Source organism: Thunnus maccoyii, chromosome 21, assembly GCF_910596095.1.
Source record: "Thunnus maccoyii chromosome 21, fThuMac1.1, whole genome shotgun sequence".
Lineage (NCBI taxonomy): Eukaryota > Metazoa > Chordata > Actinopteri > Scombriformes > Scombridae > Thunnus > Thunnus maccoyii.
Genome location: NC_056553.1, coordinates 9,171,210 through 9,193,335, shown reverse-complemented (window position 1 = coordinate 9,193,335; position 22,126 = coordinate 9,171,210). Strand labels below are relative to the sequence as shown.

The following is a 22,126-nucleotide window of genomic DNA, read 5'->3' as shown; positions in this document are numbered from 1 at the left end:
GGCTTTCGCTCTCCAGGTGGACCGCTGCATTTCAGAGAACACACACGCACACACACGTATGCACACACACACACACACACACACAGCTGGGACGCTGGGGTGCTGGATATGGCCCAGCATTTTAGCAGATGGTCTGGGTGCTACGCTATCAGTCACCATAGTAACATGCTCTCTTTTTCCTCTTTCTCTCTGTCTTTCTCTCCCTCTCTCTAGTGCTAAGAGAAGGAAAATGGCAGACAAGATTCTTCCGCAAAGGGTGAGGCTGCATATTTTTTACCTTTTGTTGCTCTGTTTTTTCTATGTGTGTGTGTGTGTGTGTGTTTGTTGTTACCTTTTGTGTGCAAAGCAGAAAAATCCCGGTCCTGGTTTTGATGTCAGGGGTTCTTGGAAAGGCGCAGAGGGCCAGATGATTATGTGTTATTTCTAAATGAGAAGGGAGAGGATGAGGGGGAGCGATCAGGAGGTTTTAGGGTTTCATTCTGTTATTTGGACGGTGGTTCATTGATTTAAATTGGAATAGTCAGCGGGATATGGCCGAGACGCAACCACAAGTAGGACCGAAAGAGGCGGCAGAATCACTACGTTACCACAGGTGAGTCTGTGCCTACTGAGGTTGTGATTTTTCAACCCGTGGTCTCAGTTTTCGGCCCTGCGCCACGCCATCACCTCACCATGTCATGGCCGGCACACAGCGGGCTTTCACACTGAGACCGTGGAGGTCTGGAGACTGTGAGCGTCTGGGTTCAGGTCTTATCCCCCCACTGACATAACCCAGACAGGGAGATAGCAGTAGACACGGCCGGGGCGCCACTCCACAATAATGAGTCAGGGACAGGGAATGTCTGCCACACTCCTCCTCCATCTGCTCGGCACCTCGGCCCGGTGAAAAGCAACGAGATGGAGATAGAGGAGGAATGAGAGGGAACAATGAAGGCAGCCATTTAGAAAAGAAACATGAAAGAGGGAAGAAGAAGAGGGAGGGAGGGAAGAGAAGGAGCTGACTATAGGATGTGTGTGTGTGTGTGTGTGTGTGTGTGCACAGTTTGGTAAGCAGAAGCCCTTGATGCTCGGAGGACTTTCATCGGTATGGTAATGTCTCTGTGCAGGCTGGTTGGCTGCACACTCTGCATCTCATTTTTTTTCATCCCCTCAGTGTCCCCAGGATGGTTTGGACCTACAGTATTAATGACAGACTGGGCAGCAGCTTGTCTGTCATCTCCTTAAATGTAAAATGACTTCTGGAGAAAATAAGTCTCACGTAGAACAAATATTGTTCACAGTTATTCCAAATAATGAGGCAACCAGATGCACATTTTTAGGTGATGATGAGCTTTTAAGAGAAAGTGAACTCAAAGTCAGAATGTCACAGTCTGGACATTGATGAAAAGTGCTTAAAGTGCTCAGAAAAATGGACATTTGAACATCTACAACTCCATCTCTGAGGAACATTGTGTGATAGTATTGAACGCTCCAGAACAGCCACTAATGGACTTTGGCGAGATTGTTTTTTTAATGTGTCAGAAGAAAAAATTGTTTTTTTTGTTTATGTTTTAGTTTCTCCGGTTGGATTGAAGCAGCAGTAGTTTTTTTCCATATTTAACCCCTTAAACCTCAATGACCATCAGTGCATCAGTCACGTTTTACCCAAAAAACCACCAGAACTTTATTTTTAACTTTTAAATTCTAGTGGAAGTCCCCAATTTCCAAAGATACAAAATATGACTCAAATTTGTGAGAAAATGTTGCACAAGACATGAGGAATAATAGTGCAGCCATTAAAAAAAATGGAGTCTTGAGTGTGATTAAATGAAAAGTTGGAACAAGATGATACAGATGAAATAAGTTTTCCCAACCATAAATCTGCTTAAAGGGGTAATTAAAGTAATCAGGACATTAAGGTGCTAAATGTCCTTGAAACAGGACAGTACCCCACCCCCCCACCCCCCCACCCCCTCCATCTGCAGAGATCTAATCTGCTTAATCCTTTTAGTGATATTCAGGTTGTATCTGTGAGGAAAATCTGACTGTCTGATATGAAGAATCTAACATCAGATTGTCGTGTGTCCTCTGAGCAGATCCGTGAGCTGGTCCCAGAGTCTCAGGCCTACATGGATCTGCTGGCGTTTGAGCGCAAACTGGACCAGACCATCATGCGCAAACGTGTGGACATCCAGGAAGCACTGAAGAGACCAATGAAGGTAAGGAGACGAAGTCATGACTCATGAGTAGCCTGTGTGCCCTGCTGACCTCCGAAATGCAATTTTATCCACTTTTAGAGGGATAAAAATGTTATTTGCTGTATTTTTTTCCTCAACAGTTCAATAACACAAGTGACGACATTTATTTGTCACATGGCAGCAGAGTGTCTGTCTCATCTCATCTCATCTTCAAACAGAAGAAAAAAATCTATTTTCCTTTTTTAATCTGCTGTTATTTTGGGTTCATCCGATCAGATCAGACGGGGCACGTGCAGCATGACATTTCACTTAGTGATTTTGTGAAATGTCCCTTTAAACTGTGGTGTTTCATGTGCCCTTGTGTCAGCAGCAAAAGCGTAAACTGAGACTTTACATATCCAACACCTTCAACCCTGCCAGACCTGACGCCGATGACTCTGACGGCAGCATTGCATCATGGGAGCTGCGAGTAGAGGGGAAGTTGCTGGATGATGTGAGTTTTTTTTTCGTCTCAAAAAAATACACAACACACGTGTTTTCTTTTCAGTACTTTCAAACTATGTGACACAGTCTAATGGAAACTACTGAACTAATAACACAGATTCTGTGATATTGATCATCTGGAAAATGCAGCATTATGTCATCTCTGGCGAATGAATTTGGTGCGAGTCAAATTGCAGCTTGTCCTCTAAAAAATAACTGAGATCATAATCTTCCCATTTAGTATGAAAGTGTGCCGCTCTTTGATCCCGGAGCTGCTCTGGGTGGATTTTGGCCCGCAGTCAGACTCGGTAATGATGTGCTCAAACGTCTTTGGACGCAAATGTATCAGCCGGTTTGGAATATAAATTAATTATCAATGTTTTGAAAATGTGTTGAGAGCGACTGCAGATGCAGCATGAAAAGCGTAATAATCTTATATTTGTTTTTGACTTTTTCGACTGTTCTTAGCAGTCCGAGGCAAGGCCTTCATTTCACAGTGGTAGGAAGCATTTAGGTTTCACAAACCACAAATATTTCTGGTTGAGCTCGGAGGAAGTGGACCCTGAGAATGTCTACTGTCTCACTTTTTTTTCTGATCTTAGTCAGCCTCTTGTGGGTTTTTGATGAGTAATGTTGCTATAAGCAAAGACATGGTGACAAGTGTTTCCATTTGTGCTCTTACTTGTGTGTGTTTCATGTGTATACTTGTCTCTGTGTCTGATTTTGGACATTAACTGACCACCTTTGTCTTTCTTTTTCACAGCCGGGGAAGCAGAAGAAGAAGTTCTCTTCGTTTTTTAAGAGCCTGGTGATCGAGCTGGACAAAGACCTTTATGGTCCTGACAACCACCTGGTTGAGGTCAGTTCCAACGTGCCGCAGTGCACAGAGGACGAGGTCCGCTTAAAAATGACCCACACACCATCAAAGGACTGTTAACCTGTTGATAAGTGTCATGAATGGTGCTATAACTACATGCTCTGGCTGCAGCTAACAAACATGCTAACATGCTAGGTAGCTAACAGTGTAGTCCATAGGTTTTTGTTCAGTAACAAATTTGTCCTTCAGCAATGAAATTAAAGTGATTCCGACTTTGATGGTAAAACACTTTTGTTCTCCTTTAAAGAAAACTCAACCCCACATACATCCTTTGAGTATCATATACTTGACCTTGTAGACTTGAAAGGTCTAAAAAGTTTATGGTTTGCTTCTTTGTGGAGAACGGCAGCTATAGCCAAAGAAGAATATAAACAATTTTTCTGAACGAGAGGTCAATCCAATCTCTCTCAAACTGGCTCATGATTTCTCACCTCAAAGCTGAATCACACTGAAGAGGAGTCAAGTACATCTTACCGAGCTTAAGAAAAGGTCTAATCAAGCATCTGTAAGTAAAAACTCCTGTGTGTGACTACAGGTGTGTAGGTGCTTCACCTGTGATTTTCCAGTTTCTGACAAGTCAAAATGTTCGCCATGAAAAAAAGGTGTAAAATGTGTTCTTTACAACAATAGACCTTTTTCACAGGAGACATTTTGACTCGTCGTAGCAGGAAAATCACAGGTGAAGCTAATTTCATTAACAATGACTCTGTTCCATTCAAGTGTCCCAGTAAGTCAGGACAGTGGTTGTGTTGCCATGATGAAGTGGCCCAAATCTGATTTTTTTTTGCCCCCGAGTGACTCAGATCAGATTTTTTTCATATCAGATCTGGGCCACTTGTATATGTGGCCCTAGATCTGATTCCTATCTGATCTGTGGCTAAACGACTGCTGTCAGAACCCGTCGTCATCATTCAGCGTCGGCACCTCACAGCCCGGAAAAATAAACACGGAGGAGAGCGACGACAGCGACGACGGTCAGCGGAGAGACGAGGAAGTTTCAAATCTGTTTGACATTTATGGAGAAGCTTCTATTCAAGCCAAACCGACAGAAACTTTTCATAACCGAATGCTAACAGAGCCGTAACATCGATGTTTATGACTCGAGTGTCGCACAAATGACACACCGGAGCTTTGATACGTCACTTACAAATATGAATGTGAACCAACGTGCACAAAACCAGGACTCTAAAACTGAAGCAGCTAAATGGATTCAACCGTTATTCATTTTATTATTTACACCTGTGCTTTTTACTACTGTGACATATCCAAATGTCTTTCATTTAAAGGCCTATAGTGATTGTTTAATTTCCAGTGAGTCAGAATACAACAACAAAAAACATGTCAGAATACTTCAGGACTGCTCTGTTTGTTTCATCTCTTCAGACGATCTGGACGACATTCACATTTTAACAGCTTTCCTGTTGGTCACTTTGTAGGTCATTGCTTTCATTTGGGATCATATCAATTAGTAATAAAAAAGCTTTTGTATTCTGCACGAATCGGACTGTTCAGCTATGCAGTCAGGGTCAGTGAAGGCCTCTGGAAGGACGCTGACTGAAAATTTGTTATTTTGTGGTGTCGGGTTGAGTCTGGAGCTACAATCAGCCCAACTAACCCGCCCCTTTTACGTCCACATCATATAAATACAAATATAATATATAATAACATAATATACTCAGAGATTGGACCGCCCTCTCTCTTTTTTTTATAAACTGATTTTCTATAACAGAAAGGATTTTTTTTAATTTTATTTTCAACACTGCACAGTTGTTTTAACAAGTGGGTGTGAGAGTGCTTGAGAAAACAAGGTGCTTACTTATTAAGAACAACCATTAGCTGCCCTTCACTTTATCTCGTCACAAAATATATTGATTTAAAAAAAAAAAAAACACTTTAGGAGTTTTAGAGTGAAAATCATAACTTCTCAAGGTTCCTCCTTTTAAGGGGGTATTTTAGCAAGGCACCCAGGTGCTTCACTTCGAATGATTTTCCATCAAAATAATTTTTTCTCTACCTTGAGGTACAATCAGTACTTAATCTGTTCTGAGTCATCCATTAGTTGAAGGAAAAAATGACTCTGTGCTGCGTGCCAAGTTACCACAATCCACTGTGTTGAAGATGGCATTTAAAGTGCTTTTCATTCTCTTGAGCAGTTAAGATAAAATGGAGATGTAAATAACATTTCGGCTGCGGTTAGACACAGAGGAGGCTCTGATATATGTAAACGCAAAGTCTACAACGCAGAATCTTACGCCAATCTTTTTTTTATTTTTTTATTTTTTTTTATTTGGGCTGGCTGATATTTAGTTTTTCTGTTATTTCGTTCCAAGTCTCTGCTGATTGTGTGATCTTAAAAGCGATAACATTCAGCTGCACGGCCACATGGTTAACCTTTTGCTATCTTGGTTTCTCAGCACACTGTGTAAGGCTGGTTGGTAGAAATTTAACTTCTCAACAAAACCACAGCAGCAGACAGTCTGGCGTTCCCTTTAAGCAGGAATTAATTGGAAACAAGCGAATAATGACGAGTAAAACTAACAAAATGCACATTCTGTCTGAGTGAGTTTAAGTCTAACTGGTGTTATTTGCTCTTTCAGTGGCACCGCACGGCCACCACCCAGGAAACGGACGGCTTCCAGGTGAAGAGGCCGGGAGACGTGAGCGTGCGTTGTACTCTGCTGCTGATGCTGGACTACCAGGTGACCACGCCACACGCCACGTGCCACGCGGTCTCTCGTAATCACAACGGCCCATAAATAGACTCCCCCTTCTTGTGTTACGACTCTATGACTAACTCATGCCATGAAATCAGCCATTGTAGTGACATCCTGCAGGCCTCACATCACTGATAACCGCTGGTCTTACAGCACCATTACACTGCATTTAAGACTCCATTTCAAAACCTGATATCCATTTCCAAGCCGGGGGGAAATACGATAAGGATGTCAGATGTGATGGGGATGATGTAAAGGTTCTGAGGTGGGCGGTTGTTTAAAAAAAAAAAAAGTGTTGTAATGTGATTATATCGTCTCCGCAGCCTCCCCAGTTTAAGCTGGACCCTCGCTTGGCTCGCCTGCTTGGCATTCACACTCAGACTCGCTCCTGCATCATCCAGGCCCTCTGGCAGTACGTCAAGACCAACAAGCTGCAGGACTCCCATGACAAGGAGTACATCAACTGTGACAAGTACTTCCAACAGGTGCGGGAGCCTCTATGCGCTACAGAAATATCGTCTTCTGTGCAGTAATGATATATATTGCATATACAGTATGTCGCTCTATAAACCAGTGACTCTTCTACTGCTCAAGTCATATAAAATCCTACAATTTAAACCTAAACAAAAGATGCTTAAAACTGTGTGAAAAGCTCTGTCTGCATGCATCAAAGTTTTATATATTTTTGGATTTTGAAGCCTATTTTCTCACCACCCTGTGCAGATTTTTGACTGCCCTCGGCTGAAGTTTTCTGAGATCCCTCAGCGCCTCACCAACCTCCTCCTGCCCCCCGACCCCATCGTCATCAACCACGTTATAAGGTAGATTCCTGAGTTTGTATTGTGCACTGAGTTTTGTATATCTTGCACCAGTTATTTTGCACCCAGTGAACGATTCTCTAATGTGTTGCTTTTGGAAGAACATACTGTACCGTATGTCCCTGCACCTGGAGAAGAAAGTCAAATAGTAATAAAAAATTTTGTTTTCTCAGTATGATCTCAGGAGTAACATTTTTTTTTTTCCTTTAGACTTCTTGTTTAATACTTGAAATAAAAATCACATTTTTAAAACCAATTTAATAAAACAAACCACCACTTCTCTGCAAATGCTGTTCAGTCGACCTTATAAACAAAACGTGGCAGCAGAGACTGGGGAGTGAAAAGAAAATTGTATTTTGTGAGTTTGTGACACAAACTAATCGGTATTCAAGACTGTTATTCACATACAAAAAAAACAGAAGTTTTAATTAGGAAACATCGGACTGGATTCAGTAATCTTGCAGCCATCAGGAGATTGAAAGATCTCTTTCCAGATTCTGCACTTCTGAATAACATTTAAATTACGATTCGCTAATCTCATCATCTTCTCTTTTTCCTCCAACGCTCGCTCGTCAGCGTGGACCCCAACGACCAGAAGAAGACGGCCTGCTACGACATCGACGTGGAGGTGGAAGACCCCCTGAAGAGCCAGATGAGCAGCTTCCTCCTCTCCACCGCCAACCAACAGGAAATCGCTACACTCGACAACAAGGTGAGATCGCTATTTATTCTGCTTTACCTTTGATGCTGTATCTCACACTGAGGTGATAAGTCAGCTGCTTTTGTGGGAACAGCAGATTTCATTATGTGTATCTCTAAGAGACCTTTTTATAACCGCAGTAGTTTGTTTACACTCAAATGTGGGAGCTATTAATGTTTGACCAAGATTTGTGTTTAAAGGACACATTTTAACTTTTAAGCTAACGATGCTTGTTAAGAGTTATCTTTCATACAATAATGACACACTGGCGACAAGGATCACTGCTTTTTATTAACCCTCTAAAACCTACATGGACAAAGAAGCGTCTGGACATAGTTTTATTATTATTTGTGCCAATTCTAAGCTTATTCTCTCAGTGAGTATCAAGTGTTATACATCATATGATTCAGGGGAACCTGCCCTTTCTCTCCGGTGCAGTGTAAAGTCACCATCATGCATTACTTTTGTGTGAGCTCACCGTATTTGACTAAAAGAAAAACAGTGACAAAAAACTTGTGAGAATTTTTGTTTTTTCAACATGAAAAGTTGTATTTAGGTGTTTTGGAGCTCCGATTTTGGTGCTGTCTTTATGTTTTGGTCAATATCATCTGTTATATATCATTGGGAAATAGACAATCTGTTGATTTATGGAAGACTGCAGTCGTTTGCTTTTTGTGCAGTGAGTGCACATGGTGACTCAAATGAAGCTCAGCAAGCTTCTGTTCCCGTATCACATGACTGCACACACCGTAAATCAGCCCTGGTGGTCGTAAAGGTACCATTTATTCAAGGTACCTTGGAAAGCTGAGAATCTCACAGTTCAGACAGAAAAAAAAGCTTGTTGATATCATAAACGGTTCCAAAGTTATTTAATGTTTTGTAGAATATGGTCTAATGTAGCGTTGACACTAACCTCGGTTCCAGAAGGTTAAATAATCATTTTTATCTCATATTTTTCAGTCTTTTATATCTAGTACATCCAAGAATTTTATATCCTAATTTATGAATTAATGTTTTACATAAAGTGGCAAAAGAGCAACGTGTCAGTTTATGTTTAACATTTGAATGATGGTGATGATCTCTTCATGGTTCAGTGATAAGTACATGGTGTAATATCTTTTTGTTTTGTCAAAGTATTTCACCATTTTTCCTCCTCAGTCACACAGATATGATAATTCACAGACGACATGCTGAAAACTGCACATTGCGGAATCGCTTTTATTGTTGCGCTACGAATCCCATCCCTCGTTACGAGGTAGCGTCTTTCTCAAGAGCTCTTGCACATAAAAAACACATTTGCAGTCACAGCTTCAGGTCTCCCTTCTCTACCAGGTCACCTATCCACCTTTTCTTCTGTTCCTTCTCCTACTGTTTACATCTGTACAGACAGCTTTTTCCTGGGGATGTGTGCATATGCTGTTCGTTAATGAGCAGGGTTATTTTAGTTCTGAGACTTGCTACAGAATCAGCTCTTCTAGATGTCTAATTTTAATATCTATACCATGATACGTGTCAAATTCAGCTGCAGATATAGGTTTTTTTTGGATGGTACAGCTAAATAAGCAAAGGAAGCAGTGAGGTATGTGTTTTCTCTTGATACACAGCGTGTTATTGTTTCCCGCTCAGATTCACGAGACCATTGAGTCCATCAACCAGCTGAAGATCCAGAGGGACTTCATGCTCAGTTTCTCCAGAGATCCCAAGGGCTACATCCAGGACTGGCTCAAATCCCAGAGCCGAGACCTTAAGGTTCGATGCTATTTATATATGAACACAAACACACACTCATGTCTCTCCTCACATAACTTAAAAGTCCCATTGAAACAATAACTTACTGCCTTTATTTGACATATATTATGGATGTTGAGATGGAAAATAAAATACAGAAGCTAAAACTAAAAGCCTCTAGCAGCCCCTAGAGGCTACAATTTGTTGGTCAAGAGAGAATTTTATGAATTAAAATGTTTGTTTGCTTTAAAAAAAAAGAAAAAGTCTGGCATCTGTAATGTTTCCTGTAACTCCTGAATAAGAAATGAATCTTTGCTGTATCCACATGTATCACTGTTTTCAGTCAATACACTCCACATTTGTCACATTTAATCAGTGATTATTTAGTCGTGTCATTAACGACTGTGCCTTCTCATTGGCTACAGTTAATGACAGACGTGGTTGGGAACCCTGAGGAGGAGAGGAGGGCGGCGTTTTACCACGAGCCCTGGTCCCAGGAAGCCGTCAGCCGCTATTTCTACTGCAAGGTGAGGAAACAGCTCGTCATTCGCTCTTTTAACATCCTGAATCTCTTGTGCTCTGAAAAAACACTCGGATGACGTACTTTCGGTTCTCCTTCTCCTTTTTTGCCCCGACAGATCCAGCAGAGGAGACAGGAGCTGGAACAGGCCTTAGCTGTCCGCAACACTTAAGAAAAGGCCCTCCTGAAATCTCTGCAAAATATTTCAGAGCCGAGTGTGTGTTTGGATGTGTGTGTGCCTGGGTGTGTGTGTGTGTGTTTGTGTGCATGTCGTTGCAGTCGAGTGAAATCCTCATACCTCTGAAAGTGTAACTAAAGAAAAGCAACCTTGTTCCGAGAGATGACACTGCAATTTCAGATGTTTTCCCAACGTTACGATGGAAGAATTCGAAAAAAAATGAAAATATTAAATCCTAAGAAAAAAAAAAAAAAAAAAGAGTAAGGAGGTTTTCACAAGACAGTAGCGATGTGCACGTATGGAAGCTATATGCGCCTTCTGCGTATTTGTCCCCTTTTACGCAGGACTGCGAGGACATCGTCGCCGACCGCATGTATTCAGCTCGCATCGTGGACCCTCTAAGGTCAACCTCTCGGACCACAGGCGGCGTCAAGACTCACTGCCTGATAAACCAAACGTCCCCCTCATCTCTACTTTCTGCTCTGTACATACGTCACTAGCAAGCAAGACAAACTCTCAACCGGCTGCTCTCACATTTACAAACACTCATCTCAAAGAGGGAGATTAGCTACTGTGTCCGACTGAAACGTATACGTCACGTAAACCCCCAGTCAAAGCCGCACAGTGCTCTGGATGAGTCTTCAAAATTTTTTTTCCAACTCTTTTTGAAACTGTTTTGTGATTATTTGTTTGGGAGTGTCTGCGTGTGCGTGTGCGTGTGTGTTTCTTTGTTCTCATTAGGAGAGTGTTTTTGACAGTGTTCAAATTGATTAATTACACCAGCAAAGTCGAGATTAGTGTGACGCATCGGGTCGCAGGGAATCATGCTGTCTATAAACCAGTTTGTCTCATTTTAGTCGGATTCTCTTTGTTTCTTTTCCTACATCAGTGTTAGGTAAATTAACTGAAGTATTATCACAAAGACATGAACAGCTCCGTGTCTGTTTATAGTGAGAATAGTGTTTTTTATAAATGATGAAGGAGAGACAAAGTATTGATCATCGTAATAATAGCTTTTCTTCCCTTAATCATAGCGAAGTGATAAATATGCCTATACATGTTGGGACTTGACAGACTCGTCGACTGGTTTGTTTTGTCGCTCACTGCCTCTTCCTTGTGTAGTATTTTTTGCCAGTTTATGTCATGAAGGTGTTACCAAAGGTTTGCAACGAGCAGAAGAGAACATGATCACTGAAATAGAAATGGGCAAAAGTCCTGACCTGGGTTCAAAAAGAAACCAGATGGGTTTGGTCGTAACAAATCTGAAATATTTGGGTCGTTTCAAAGGGAATTCATGCCCAAATGTTTTCCTTTGTAGCCAATTAAGCCTCAAGTTCTCTTAAACAAACCCTAAAACTGTTATTGCAATGAATGCTTAAACCCAGGTCTGGAGAACTGTGTCCATTTCTACACTTTTTATGTTACATGAAGAAGAAGAAGAAAAAAAAAGTTTTTTTTTCTTTTCTAGAGATGTGAATGTAAATATGTTTTGTCCCCTTAAGAGGGCCAACTGTACAGTATACAACAGACTATCTGTGTGTGTTTGTTTTGGGGTTTTAGGGGAGGGGGGGGGATTGAGTTACATGGTGCAGTAAGGGGAGCTCCATGAGTTTTGAATTAGTAGGGCAGGAATGTTAGTGTTCCTCTGTGTACTATCTTGGGTTGGGGTGGTTTATTTTAGGTCCATCCCGTATCTATCGTGGGAGCTAGAAGCTGCAACAAAGAAAGACCCCCCTCTCTTTTCAATCTACATGAAATCTCAGTAGCTGTAACGCATAATATAATCTGCACCGATCTCATTTTACACTTTTTTTTTTTTTTTTTTAAATGACACTTGACTTGTATGTATATGTTGTAATGTCAGATGGAGGATTTTTTTTTTCTTTCTCAGCAGTCAGTTTCTAGCTGGAACCTCGTCGGGTTTCTTTGCACTGTGCTGTAATTCTTTGTCGGGACTCTCTTCGTCATGGGGTGAGGCCCTCTTTTATTATCCCAGCATACACAAACTGATTGGACGATTTCACGATGACCTATGCATGCTCCATGGACATTAATTATTACATCTGATCAAACGGTATGTGTAAATATATAAAGCTGGCATAGCAGCCTGTGTGACAAACGCAGGACTTGTCACATTTGTTGAAATGCCTTCTGGAACTTTTTTGCCAAAAATGATAAGCCCTACCAGCAACTAACTGTAGGTGTGATTTTTCTGAACTGTGTTTTTGTTACTAGGACAGGACAGTAAGTTATAATAACTGCACTCATTAGAGGAGAAACAGTAGTCATTGGTAGTATCTTAGTCCTGTGTCTGACCCGGAGTGATCTTATTTTTCTTTGTATGGCCAGGGCATTCATGTTGTTATGTCATACAGTCACTGATTCACTAGCACCCTCTTGCGGAGGAAACTAGAAGCTGCAGCTCCTGGGTGACCTCAGCTTGAGCACCACAGTATCAGAAAATATCTGACAAAATGTTAACAAACTGCTGTGTCTCCCTGTTAAAAACTTAAACCCTGGCATACCGTCGACACGTTCGTCCCGCTCCTTGCATGTGTTTTCTGAAGAGCGGGAAAACTGCTCTTTTCTTTCTGTTTACACTGTTGTCAGAGGGTCACCGACAGGAAGATAATAGTATACATGATACTGTATATCTGTAAAGAGCAAGACTTGTTTGGTGATTACGTTCTACAAAAAAAAAAAAATGAGAGAGAGAGAGAGAGAAAAAAAAGGGAAAACAGCTGTGACATTGTGAGACAGCCTGGATGTAAATAAAGAAGCGCTTGCCAAAGTTTGTAAATGCCACGATATCTGAAGTGTCTTTTTTTCACCTTTATGGCCACATGTTCCCTCTGTACGTACACGATGCGATTAGATTTTTTTGTGCTTTGCTGCAAAAATTTGCATATTAATGTTCAGTATTAAGCTGAGCCTCTTAAAGCCACACACAGAGGGAAATACTACTCATTTGCGTCAAAAATCCTACTTCAACTGAATGTTAAAGATTTGATGTTTGATTGATGTTTTTTTTTTGGAAGAAACTGAAGTTAATATTCTTTTCAATTGTTACAAAATGAGAAATGTGTCCTTCAATGTCACTGGGATGTAAAATTTATCACTGCCTCACAGTTAAAGCATGGGATTTTGAGTTTCTGCACTAAAATGAGGCTTTAAGTTTAGTTTAGCAGTGCCAGATTCTCATTCTTGCATTGTGTAGAAATATTATCTAGGAATCAGTCCCAGTATACACAGTATATATCATGGGGATTAACGCAGGCAGTTTAAGTGTCCCGTCTCCACTTTAAGGTAATATGAGATACTTTTTGCAAAGTTTATCATAATGACAAGAAACTAGAAAAGGGAGCAAAATTCTTTGGGATAAATTTGCATGACTTCATAAATAAAACATGTATGTACTGCTGCAGTGAACACTCATTCATATTTGATGAGTAATTTTCCAAGGTGCAAGCTTTCTTTTCCATATGCCAAGTTTCACCTTTGGCCCCTGAGTGACTCCCTGTTTATCATATATTGTTGTGTTTAAGGGTAACAACAGCTTTTCTTTCTCTTTCACTTGTGTATTTACTTAATGATGAATCACTGATGGATAAACAGAGATCACAGCGCTAATGGAGGGGTCCTCCCCTGCTTCTTTATCTTGTTTAAACTGTGTCTTTTTGACTTCACTGGGATCTTGACAGTATTACTGGAGATTCATGTTAACAGTAAAACATTTACACTTTACTTTTGAGGTCTTTATATGCAGAAACATTCTTTTTTTATTAATTTCAACAGATTTGAAATGTTAGCTAAAACATTTCCTAAATTGAATATCTAGAGAATAAATGCAAGATTCAATCTAGAAAAATGTTTAGCCATTTTTTGCCACCAAACTAACATACCTAAGTTGGTGCGAAACATCACTTTTACAACTCCAAATGTGTTTAACAATTGGCTAAGTGCTTGGGGATAGTTATTTTAGAAATTCTAGATGTGTGTAAACTGTTTAATAGCCAAAATGATAAATGTTTGACCTTCATTTAGTCATATAAAGTTGCAGACATTAAGTCTTTGTAGATACTTTTTTTTTTTAACCCATAGCATCCAAACAACATATCCTTTGTCTGTCTGCAATAATAATGGGTAAGTGATAAAAACGACATTGCAATTAAATGGTATGTGCAGTAACCATTCGGCTACCAGGGCGCTCCACAATTCTAATAACTTCCATCAAAATTTTTCAAATACCACATCTTTACTATTTTAAAGACCCTGTAAACCCACACAGGTGTTTTCACTTATTCTGGCTGATTAGACCTCTGCTCAGGTTGAGACTGAGCAGAGCTACAGCATGCTGGGAAATGACATGACGTCACTGGACTCCATGTTAGTAAGAAGAACAATAAAAGGTGCCGTTTGTCCCTTCAGAACAGGTACGACAAAGCTAAGATGTCGCCCACACAGTGCTGAGAAGACGTCTAATAAATAAAATAATTAAAATCCCTTCTGTGGGTTTACTATGGGTGTGTGCACCACCTGTAAACCATAGCAGCCACTTTATAAATAAAACCTGAACTGAATGTCTCCAGAAGTGTTTTTAACTGTGGGATCTAAAATTGTGATATCCAATTACGCAAATAATTGTGCAGCCCTGCTACATTACCCTTCACTAAAAGAACACTTTTATGCTCCGTAGAAGCAAAACGTTGAGTTTGCACTCAAGCTCATTGGTGGGTTAAATTTCCTGTATGAGCAAGGCGTTCATCAGAGGTGGCAGACAGGCATTTTATTGTTCACTGACCTCACCACAAGGAAGCAGGTGGAGGCCTTTCCACAGCGTAATGCGGCCGCGCTGTAAAGCTGACTGCAGCCGACTCAGAAAGGGCCTCTTTCACTCTGCTCCTCCACTATTCTCCTGAGCCGACAACCCTCACATGGAGAAGTTTTGTGGGTGGGGGGGGGAGGTGAGGGGGGCCCTCAGTGCAGTCCTCTCACGCCTTTACAGAGGAGGAGGAGGAGGAGGAGGCTGTGTGAAGTAAGCCATTCAGCTTGTTCAACCATCTCGCTGTGAAGGTTAACCACCCACACCATGGCGGACTTTGGCTATAGGTAGACGCGACCCTCCCACTGGGCACTGGGTTCACTTCTCTCCCCAAAGACATATGTGTACAGAATACTCGCCAAAACCCAGGGAGGCCCGGGCTGGGGTGGAGAATTACTGACTCAATATGAGGAGACGAGGCGGGGCAGGCTGCTTCGGAACAAACTGTTCACTGCCTCACTGGCACTGCAGTAAAGCTTTTAGGCAAACCGGCGAGACTACGAGATGCATTTTTCTAAATATGAGCACGCCGTCACTAACTGGCCACAAAATTTTTCTGCTATATTGCCTTTTCTTCAGCTCTGCCAAGCACATAACAGATACCTCCAGGAGTGGCTGTTCAAGAATGCTGCATACAGGATCCTATAAACAGTTGCCTTTTGCCTAGTGAGACTGAAACACACTGTAATATATACAATAGTATGAATGAAAAAAACAACTGTGAGCAGAAATATCACTTTAATACTTCTTAAAAAAAAAAGAGAACATGTCCTAAACAAAAGGCAGCTTGTTTCCAGTATTAACTTTAACATCTTCACTAAGGCAGACTCATGGCTCAAGTTTTTTTCTCAATGAAATGTTAACAATAGCAAAAGTCAATGAAGACCTTTTGATATTTCATAATAGAACATCCATTATTCCTTTAAAATTGGAGTATAAATATCGTTACTCTGCTCCTGTAAGAATACGTCAACAGCAGGAATACAAGTGACAGCTTCTCAGTAATCTGTGAGTGTCTGTGGTCCACATTCAGTGAGATGTGTGAGGCGACCTCAGTGACTCGTTATTCAACGTTGTCTAGACATGACGGATTCAAAGTTACAGGCTCATAAGTCTCATAAGAAGTGCTCATACACACTGTGCAGAGAGTCTCTCAGCTGGAGGATACAACTATGAGCTTATGCATCAGCGCACATTTGCTCTATTGAAGTGTCCTTGAGCAAGATGACGCTGTTCTTTTCAGTATATGGATCAAAAAAAGTATTATTTTACAATCCATGTTATTCTGCTTGAGCGTTCCTCTAGGTGCTGTTGGCTTGCTCTTGCTCAAACAGAGCCATGGCTAGATGGGAGCGTGACCCCAGACCCTCCAGGTTGCTGAGGACACAGCGGTGGTAGATATCCTCACTGAACCGCGGGTTGCACGCCCGCCGCACGTATTTCTGGATCAGCGCAGGCTCTACAGCTCGGAAAACGTGCAGGCCGGAGTAACGTACAAATATGTCATACACGTCCATGCTCTCCAGCAGCTCCTCGTTGTCCAAGATGTCGGCCGCCATCTTGGTCCGTGCGGTCATGTAGTCGGCGTTGTAAAAGCAGGCCTCATCGAAGACGTGGCGGTCAAAGTGGCCGTCTCGCAGGGACTCAGAGGCGAAAGAGGAGGAGGCAGCGGAGGGCTGCTGGTCGCGATAGACAACGGCCGGGCTGTACTCTTGGAAGTGGATGGGGAAGAAGACTTGCCAGTTGCTAATGGCGTTCATCCTGCAGCGGTTCAGGAAGTCAGCGTTGACCTCGGTCCACGTGCTGGCCAGGAAAAACAGCGTGTCCACTGGGTGCTTCTTAGAGATGATGTCCATCAGCTTCACCTGTGAGGGAACCTCCGTCTTCACGCTGATCCATGGGATCTTCACGTCTCCGTAGCGCTTCTCCACCTCCCCGATCATGGCCTTGATGCCAGCGAACACATCAGTCTGGCTGACTCGCTGTGCATCGAAAGGATCGTAGATGAACAAGAACGTGAGTAAAACATTGTCATGGGTGTCCAAAGTGTTCATCACATACATGTCGAGGAAGTTACCGACAAAGTCCTGATCCTGGGCAGTGACAGGTAGGATGACCTGCACCCGTGTTGCCTCTGTCACATAAGGCATGGGGATAATTTCAACTGCACTTAGAGGTCGCAACAAGTTTACCCGTTTGGCAATGACTTGGCTGTGACCTTTCTGGGTATAGGCCTCCAGTGCAAGATCCAGCACATACTCCATACCGCGTGTGGGATCGAAGCGCCGGTATCCGTTAAGTAGACGCCGCTTGCGGAAGCGTAGCTGCGGCTGGTAACGCTCGTTCAGACGCTCCACCGCGATCTCCAGAACTGCGTTTACATCGGCGCGGTCAGCCCCTCTCATCTCACACTTGGGTGAGCTGTCGACGCACGAGTAAATATGCTCTTCAGTAAAGTACTCCCAGTTTATAACCTCAAAACGGGTCTTTGGTTTGAAGGGAGGATTGATTCCTACAGGCCATGTGACTCCAGCCTTACCTTCCGGTGTCAAGTCACTCAGGTTGCTGATCTGCATCTGATGAGTAAACACAAATAACATATTATGCAACCTCACTCTGACACATCAAACCTGCCAAACGTATAATAAAAGGTAATTAAAGACCAATTCAGAGGGAAACATGGTGTAAACATTTGCCTCCATTACATATTTGATTGCTCTGTGTTGTAAGGTATATTTAAAGTCAAGTCAAAACAGCCCAGCTGCAATTATCCTCAATTGTCGCTTGAAGCTTTATTACACAATAGTATCCAAGAAGGAAATAACTAACAGCGGTCTTTAACAGGTGCAAACATCTGATAGTTTCGGGTTGAGCCCACACACAGTTTAGTTGTGGCAGCTGGTTCATGATGGTGCAAAACACAGCATAGGCTCAGTAAACAATACAGATAGAGGAAAATTATCAAGAAGCTACAGTGTACATAATATACAACAGCGCAGGAACAATGTGTATATCAGTCCTTAATAATGCATTTGCTTCCGTGCCTAATAAACTATCATTAGCAGCTACTTTAATTAAATAATAAGGCTTTTTAGTGCAGATGAAATTCAAAGAGCGCTGACGCTGGAATGTAAAACTCGGCAGAACGCCCTATCCCTTGTCTTGGCTTTCTGACATGTATAAATATTGTATCAGTCAGGAATTTCTGCCCTGGTTCAAAAATGGGAGTGGTGGAGAGAAGAACAAACAGTATACTTTCACACAGTGCTCATCCCCACAGCATCAGTGTAGTCCCATCAGATAAGAACCATAAAAACAAGGGACAAAACATGATTAAGTGTTACCAACCTGCAGCTGCTGGATCTGAAGGTAAGTCCATTCCAGCTCGATCTGGCTGAAGCGCTTGTGTAGGCGGTACATGAGATTTGGTTCTGATACAGGATGGACGGTAAAGGCGTTTTTAAACTGTGCGCTATCTTCACGCTCTGGATCTGCGTTTTTCCCGAGCTCAAAGTAACGATAGGTCATCTCCTGTGAGCCAAACAAATAAAGATAAAGAAATGTTATTGTGGATACCCCCCCCCAAAAAAACTACCAAAAGCACGTTAAATTAATAAAACAACTGTTTGTTGGTATCCATATTTTTTTTTTACCTGGTGTACCTCCACACAACTGAGACCCAGGTAGTCAATAATGCAGCGGCCCAGCCACTCATCAGGTCTCACGCTGAGAATGTCATTACGGCAGGTGTCAAGGTGGGGCTGCAGACGGGCCAACAGACTGCGAGACAGCAGGTAGCCGTAACCCCCGTGGCAGTAGCGTGCCTTCTCCTCCCCACCAATGAACTCCTCCGCCCTGCCCATATACAAATCCTGACCTGCACTGAGGTGGCCCACGAGCTCTGACAGACGATCTGCCTGCATGTAAGTGTCGTCCTGGGCTAAGAGGAACCAGTCATAGTCTGAGCCATAGTGCTGATGGAGGTGGCGCACCGTCTCATACATCAGCCACACAGGGCGGTCGTCACCGTGGGCAACCACAGTCATACCATGAGGCACCTTGGGGCTGCGCAGGCCCGTGAAGAAAAAGGTGCGGTGGAAGTGGTGGGCAACAGTGCGGTTCACCGCCACGGCAAGCGTGTTGAGGGTTGCACGAGAGGTTAGCACGCCCACCAGCAGTCGCTCTCTGATGCCAAGTTCAGTGTGAATATACCGTGTTCTGCAGAGGTGGAAAAGAAAGATAAACGGAAAAAATTAGAACACAAGTTAGGTTTGGAAGCTATTACCAGTAAATCTTGACCGCATTTAAAACATCTTAGATTTCAGCAGATTCTTCCAAACTGCTGCAGATTATATGAAGCTTTTTCCAGCAGATAATCAGCTTTAGAATTCTAATTTAAGACATGTAGAAGATTATCAGATCTTATGCATTTGTGGATTAACAGGTCAAGTCAAGTCATCTGAACTACTGTACATATATGTAAAAGTAGATTTGACTAATGTAACCTTTAATCTATGGGACACCTATACTGTATATCCCACTCAGTGCATTTAGATTATTGCAGGGGAGATTTAAATGTAAGCCTATTAAAGAGAGCACTAACAAATGTAAATCCCCTGTAATCAAATTGTCTCCAGTTTCTTAAAACAAGTCTTGTAAGATATAAGAAAAAATGTTGTGTGGTTTTTTTTGTTTTGACAAATTTGCCTTTACATTTGTTGAAAAAAAAAAAACAACTCAATGGCTGCATATGTGTTCACTGAAAAGCCCTCTCTGTAAGTCTTCGTGGCACTTATCTTGATCTAATCTGATCCCATCATGTTTTGACTTCTTTCAGCACCTGGAAACACTGGCAAAAAAAAAATCAGACCTGACTTCCACACTCACCTGAGGACTTTCTTATGTGGCTTGTTTGGGTCCTTGTGATAGGGCACTATACGTGGCTGGAAGTCTTCCTCTCCAGCCCCATCCCTTGAGTCCCTTTGAGCATCTCCTCTGCCCAGAAAAAGCCCCCCATTACCCAGTTCATCTCTGCAGGAGTCATCCGTGTCCCCTTGTGTCCAGGACACCATTAAAAGGCTCAGACTGCAGCCCAGAGACAGCCCGAGGATAAGGGGTAAAGCAGGCCTGAACACGGCCAAAAAGGAGGACAGACGCATATCTAACTGTTACGAGCTACTCTTGATGAGGCCGTTCTGGGAGAGTTAACAGCCCATGTGGCTTTCAAGAGCATTTGAAGATGAGCCAACCCTCCCGGTTAAATATTTCAACCTGTGTGAGATGCAGAAAATTGCCTTAAATATCACATACTGTCTCTTTTCTAAGTCTTATCCGGAGAGGTAGTCGTTGTAAAGTTTCCAATCAACCTATCAAGCAAAGGTAATTCGCGAAAAACAATGTAGAGCAATAGATTAAAAATATTTCAATTATAACTGTTTAATATTTTGCCTCGTAAGCACAAATTGTACGTCAAACGCGCAGCTAACGTTAGAGACTACTAAACCCGTTTATGAGCGCCATTGCCAATTGTAACATGTCAAGTTAGTCATACAAACTGTGTAATAACGTGTCTTCTCAGCTAACGTTATGTTAATTAGCTTAACTAATTTTGGCTAGCGTTAACGCTAATAGCTACTTCTAAAGTAAATATGCACATACTTATACAAATAATGTACCTAGACGCTAAGTGTCACCGAGTAAAGTTGACCGTTAAGGTTTACGTTAATCTAGTCAAGAAGACTCGACAGTTTTGATCGTCTTATCCGAAATTGTAACGTCAACAGTAACGTTATGAGTCGGAAGGAACAAACACCAAAGAGCAAGCTAGCAGGCTAGCATCGCGTCCGTTGTTTCAGTGCAGATATGTCGCTCGTCGATCCATCTCCTCTAATCCCAAAGCATACATCCACAATTTCTGCGTTAATGTTGCCAAAAAGCCGTTAAGCTTGGCTGAATATGCGTCGTCCATTTCCTCAGTTTTTTGACTTCCTCATACATTGAGTGCCACACACACATACTCACTCACACATACACACACACTCACACTCAGGCAGGAGTAGAAATACCGTCGGTTCCCTCTTCATCATCCTCACTGACTGAGCATCACCTCTGACTAAAACGGTTAGCAGGAGACCCGTTAAGTGGGTGTTGCTTAAAAACAACGTCCAAGATCAATATGCAGTGATAACATATAATATCAGTACGAACGATTGATCAGGGAAAGCCTGTGTCCACATATGGATCCATGTTATGATCTGAAAATGATTTCCGTGACGCTACTGACCTTATCAGTATAATCTCACAACGATAAGAACTGACGTTAATATCCATCACACCGCTGTCTTCCGTTTTATTGCCAGATACATTCACTGATGAAAAAAACCGGCCTTATCTCATAATTATGACTTAATGTACTATCTCAAAATTACGATAAACGATCTCAAAATTACAAAAGATCCCATAATTACAACTTACTATCTCAAATGTTCTCAATTTGAGATATTTTCTCGTAATTATGAGATAGCAAGTCATAATTTTAGGATCTTTTCTCATAGTTATTAGATTTTTTTCTCGCAATTATGAAATAGTATATCATAATTTTGACATATTTTCTTGAAAGTATAAGATAATTTTAGGATCTTTTCTCACAGTTATGAGATTTCTCGCGATTATTGGATAGTACGTCGTATTATTAGGATCTTTTCTTGTAATTATGAGCTAGTAAGTCATAATTTTGGGATCTTTTCTCACAGTTATGAGATTTTTTTATTGCTATTTAGCCCGGCGAACAATTTTCGGTTCGGCAAACGTTCCGCGAACGTTGCTTGAAGCGTAGGGGGAACGTTCGCTGGACCCCCCACAGCTAACGTTGACTGAGGGTTATTTTGGAAAGTTTTCCTAACCTTTCGCTAACGTTCGCGTAAAGTTAAAACAAAACGTTCGCGGAAGGTTGGGAAAACTTTCCAAAATAACCCCCAAGGAACGTTCGCTAAATTTTATGTAGTTTTTTTTTTTTTAAATAACCTTTAAAAACGTTCTAAAATTACAAAAATATAACATTCAGAGAACCTTTAGGGAACGTTCCCTGAAGGTTACCTGTTTGCTGAGGT

General features: G+C 41.8%; 2 protein-coding genes across 6 annotated transcripts in view; one reads left to right on the top strand and one right to left on the bottom strand.

Moving 5' to 3' along the window:
• smarcd3b (SWI/SNF related, matrix associated, actin dependent regulator of chromatin, subfamily d, member 3b) overlaps positions 1-14,004 on the top strand; it is a 44,134-nt gene extending 30,130 nt beyond the window's left edge. For 2 of the 5 annotated variants that reach the window (XM_042399679.1, XM_042399680.1), the window contains 11 exons: positions 214-256; positions 2,076-2,198; positions 2,545-2,670; positions 3,424-3,519; positions 6,135-6,236; positions 6,575-6,736; positions 6,975-7,072; positions 7,646-7,781; positions 9,396-9,518; positions 9,923-10,024; positions 10,136-14,003. In XM_042399679.1, the coding sequence (XP_042255613.1) occupies positions 214-256; positions 2,076-2,198; positions 2,545-2,670; positions 3,424-3,519; positions 6,135-6,236; positions 6,575-6,736; positions 6,975-7,072; positions 7,646-7,781; positions 9,396-9,518; positions 9,923-10,024; positions 10,136-10,189 (1,165 nt within the window). In that variant the 3' untranslated portion in view covers positions 10,190-14,003. Of the gene's footprint in view, positions 1-213; positions 257-2,075; positions 2,199-2,544; positions 2,671-3,423; positions 3,520-6,134; positions 6,237-6,574; positions 6,737-6,974; positions 7,073-7,645; positions 7,782-9,395; positions 9,519-9,922; positions 10,025-10,135 lie in introns of all 5 variants that reach the window. The other 3 variants (XM_042399678.1, XM_042399677.1, XM_042399681.1) reach the window with 3 other exon arrangements.
• A 1,732-nt stretch (positions 14,005-15,736) lies between these two features.
• On the bottom strand, positions 15,737-21,869 carry chpf2 (chondroitin polymerizing factor 2). Its single transcript, XM_042399675.1, has 4 exons — positions 19,905-21,869; positions 18,671-19,235; positions 18,366-18,548; positions 15,737-17,593 (listed from the first exon to the last, which is right to left on the bottom strand). Exons 1-4 carry the CDS (start codon positions 20,174-20,176, stop codon positions 16,319-16,321), a joined length of 2,295 nt encoding a protein of 764 aa, XP_042255609.1. The 5' UTR covers positions 20,177-21,869; the 3' UTR covers positions 15,737-16,318.
• Positions 21,870-22,126: the final 257 nt, after the last annotated feature.

What these genes read in the sequence shown, in the direction of transcription:
- chpf2 (XM_042399675.1), bottom strand. Translation starts at nt 20,176, where the DNA reads ATGCGTCTGTCCTCCTTTTTGGCCGTGTTCAGGCCTGCTTTACCCCTT. An exon ending in CCACATAAGAAAGTCCTCAG is followed by an intron (nt 19,236 to 19,904) that starts GTGAGTGTGGAA and finishes CCACCTCTGCAG; the next exon opens with AACACGGTATATTCACACTG. An exon ending in GTTGTGTGGAGGTACACCAG is followed by an intron (nt 18,549 to 18,670) that starts GTAAAAAAAAAA and finishes TTTGGCTCACAG; the next exon opens with GAGATGACCTATCGTTACTT.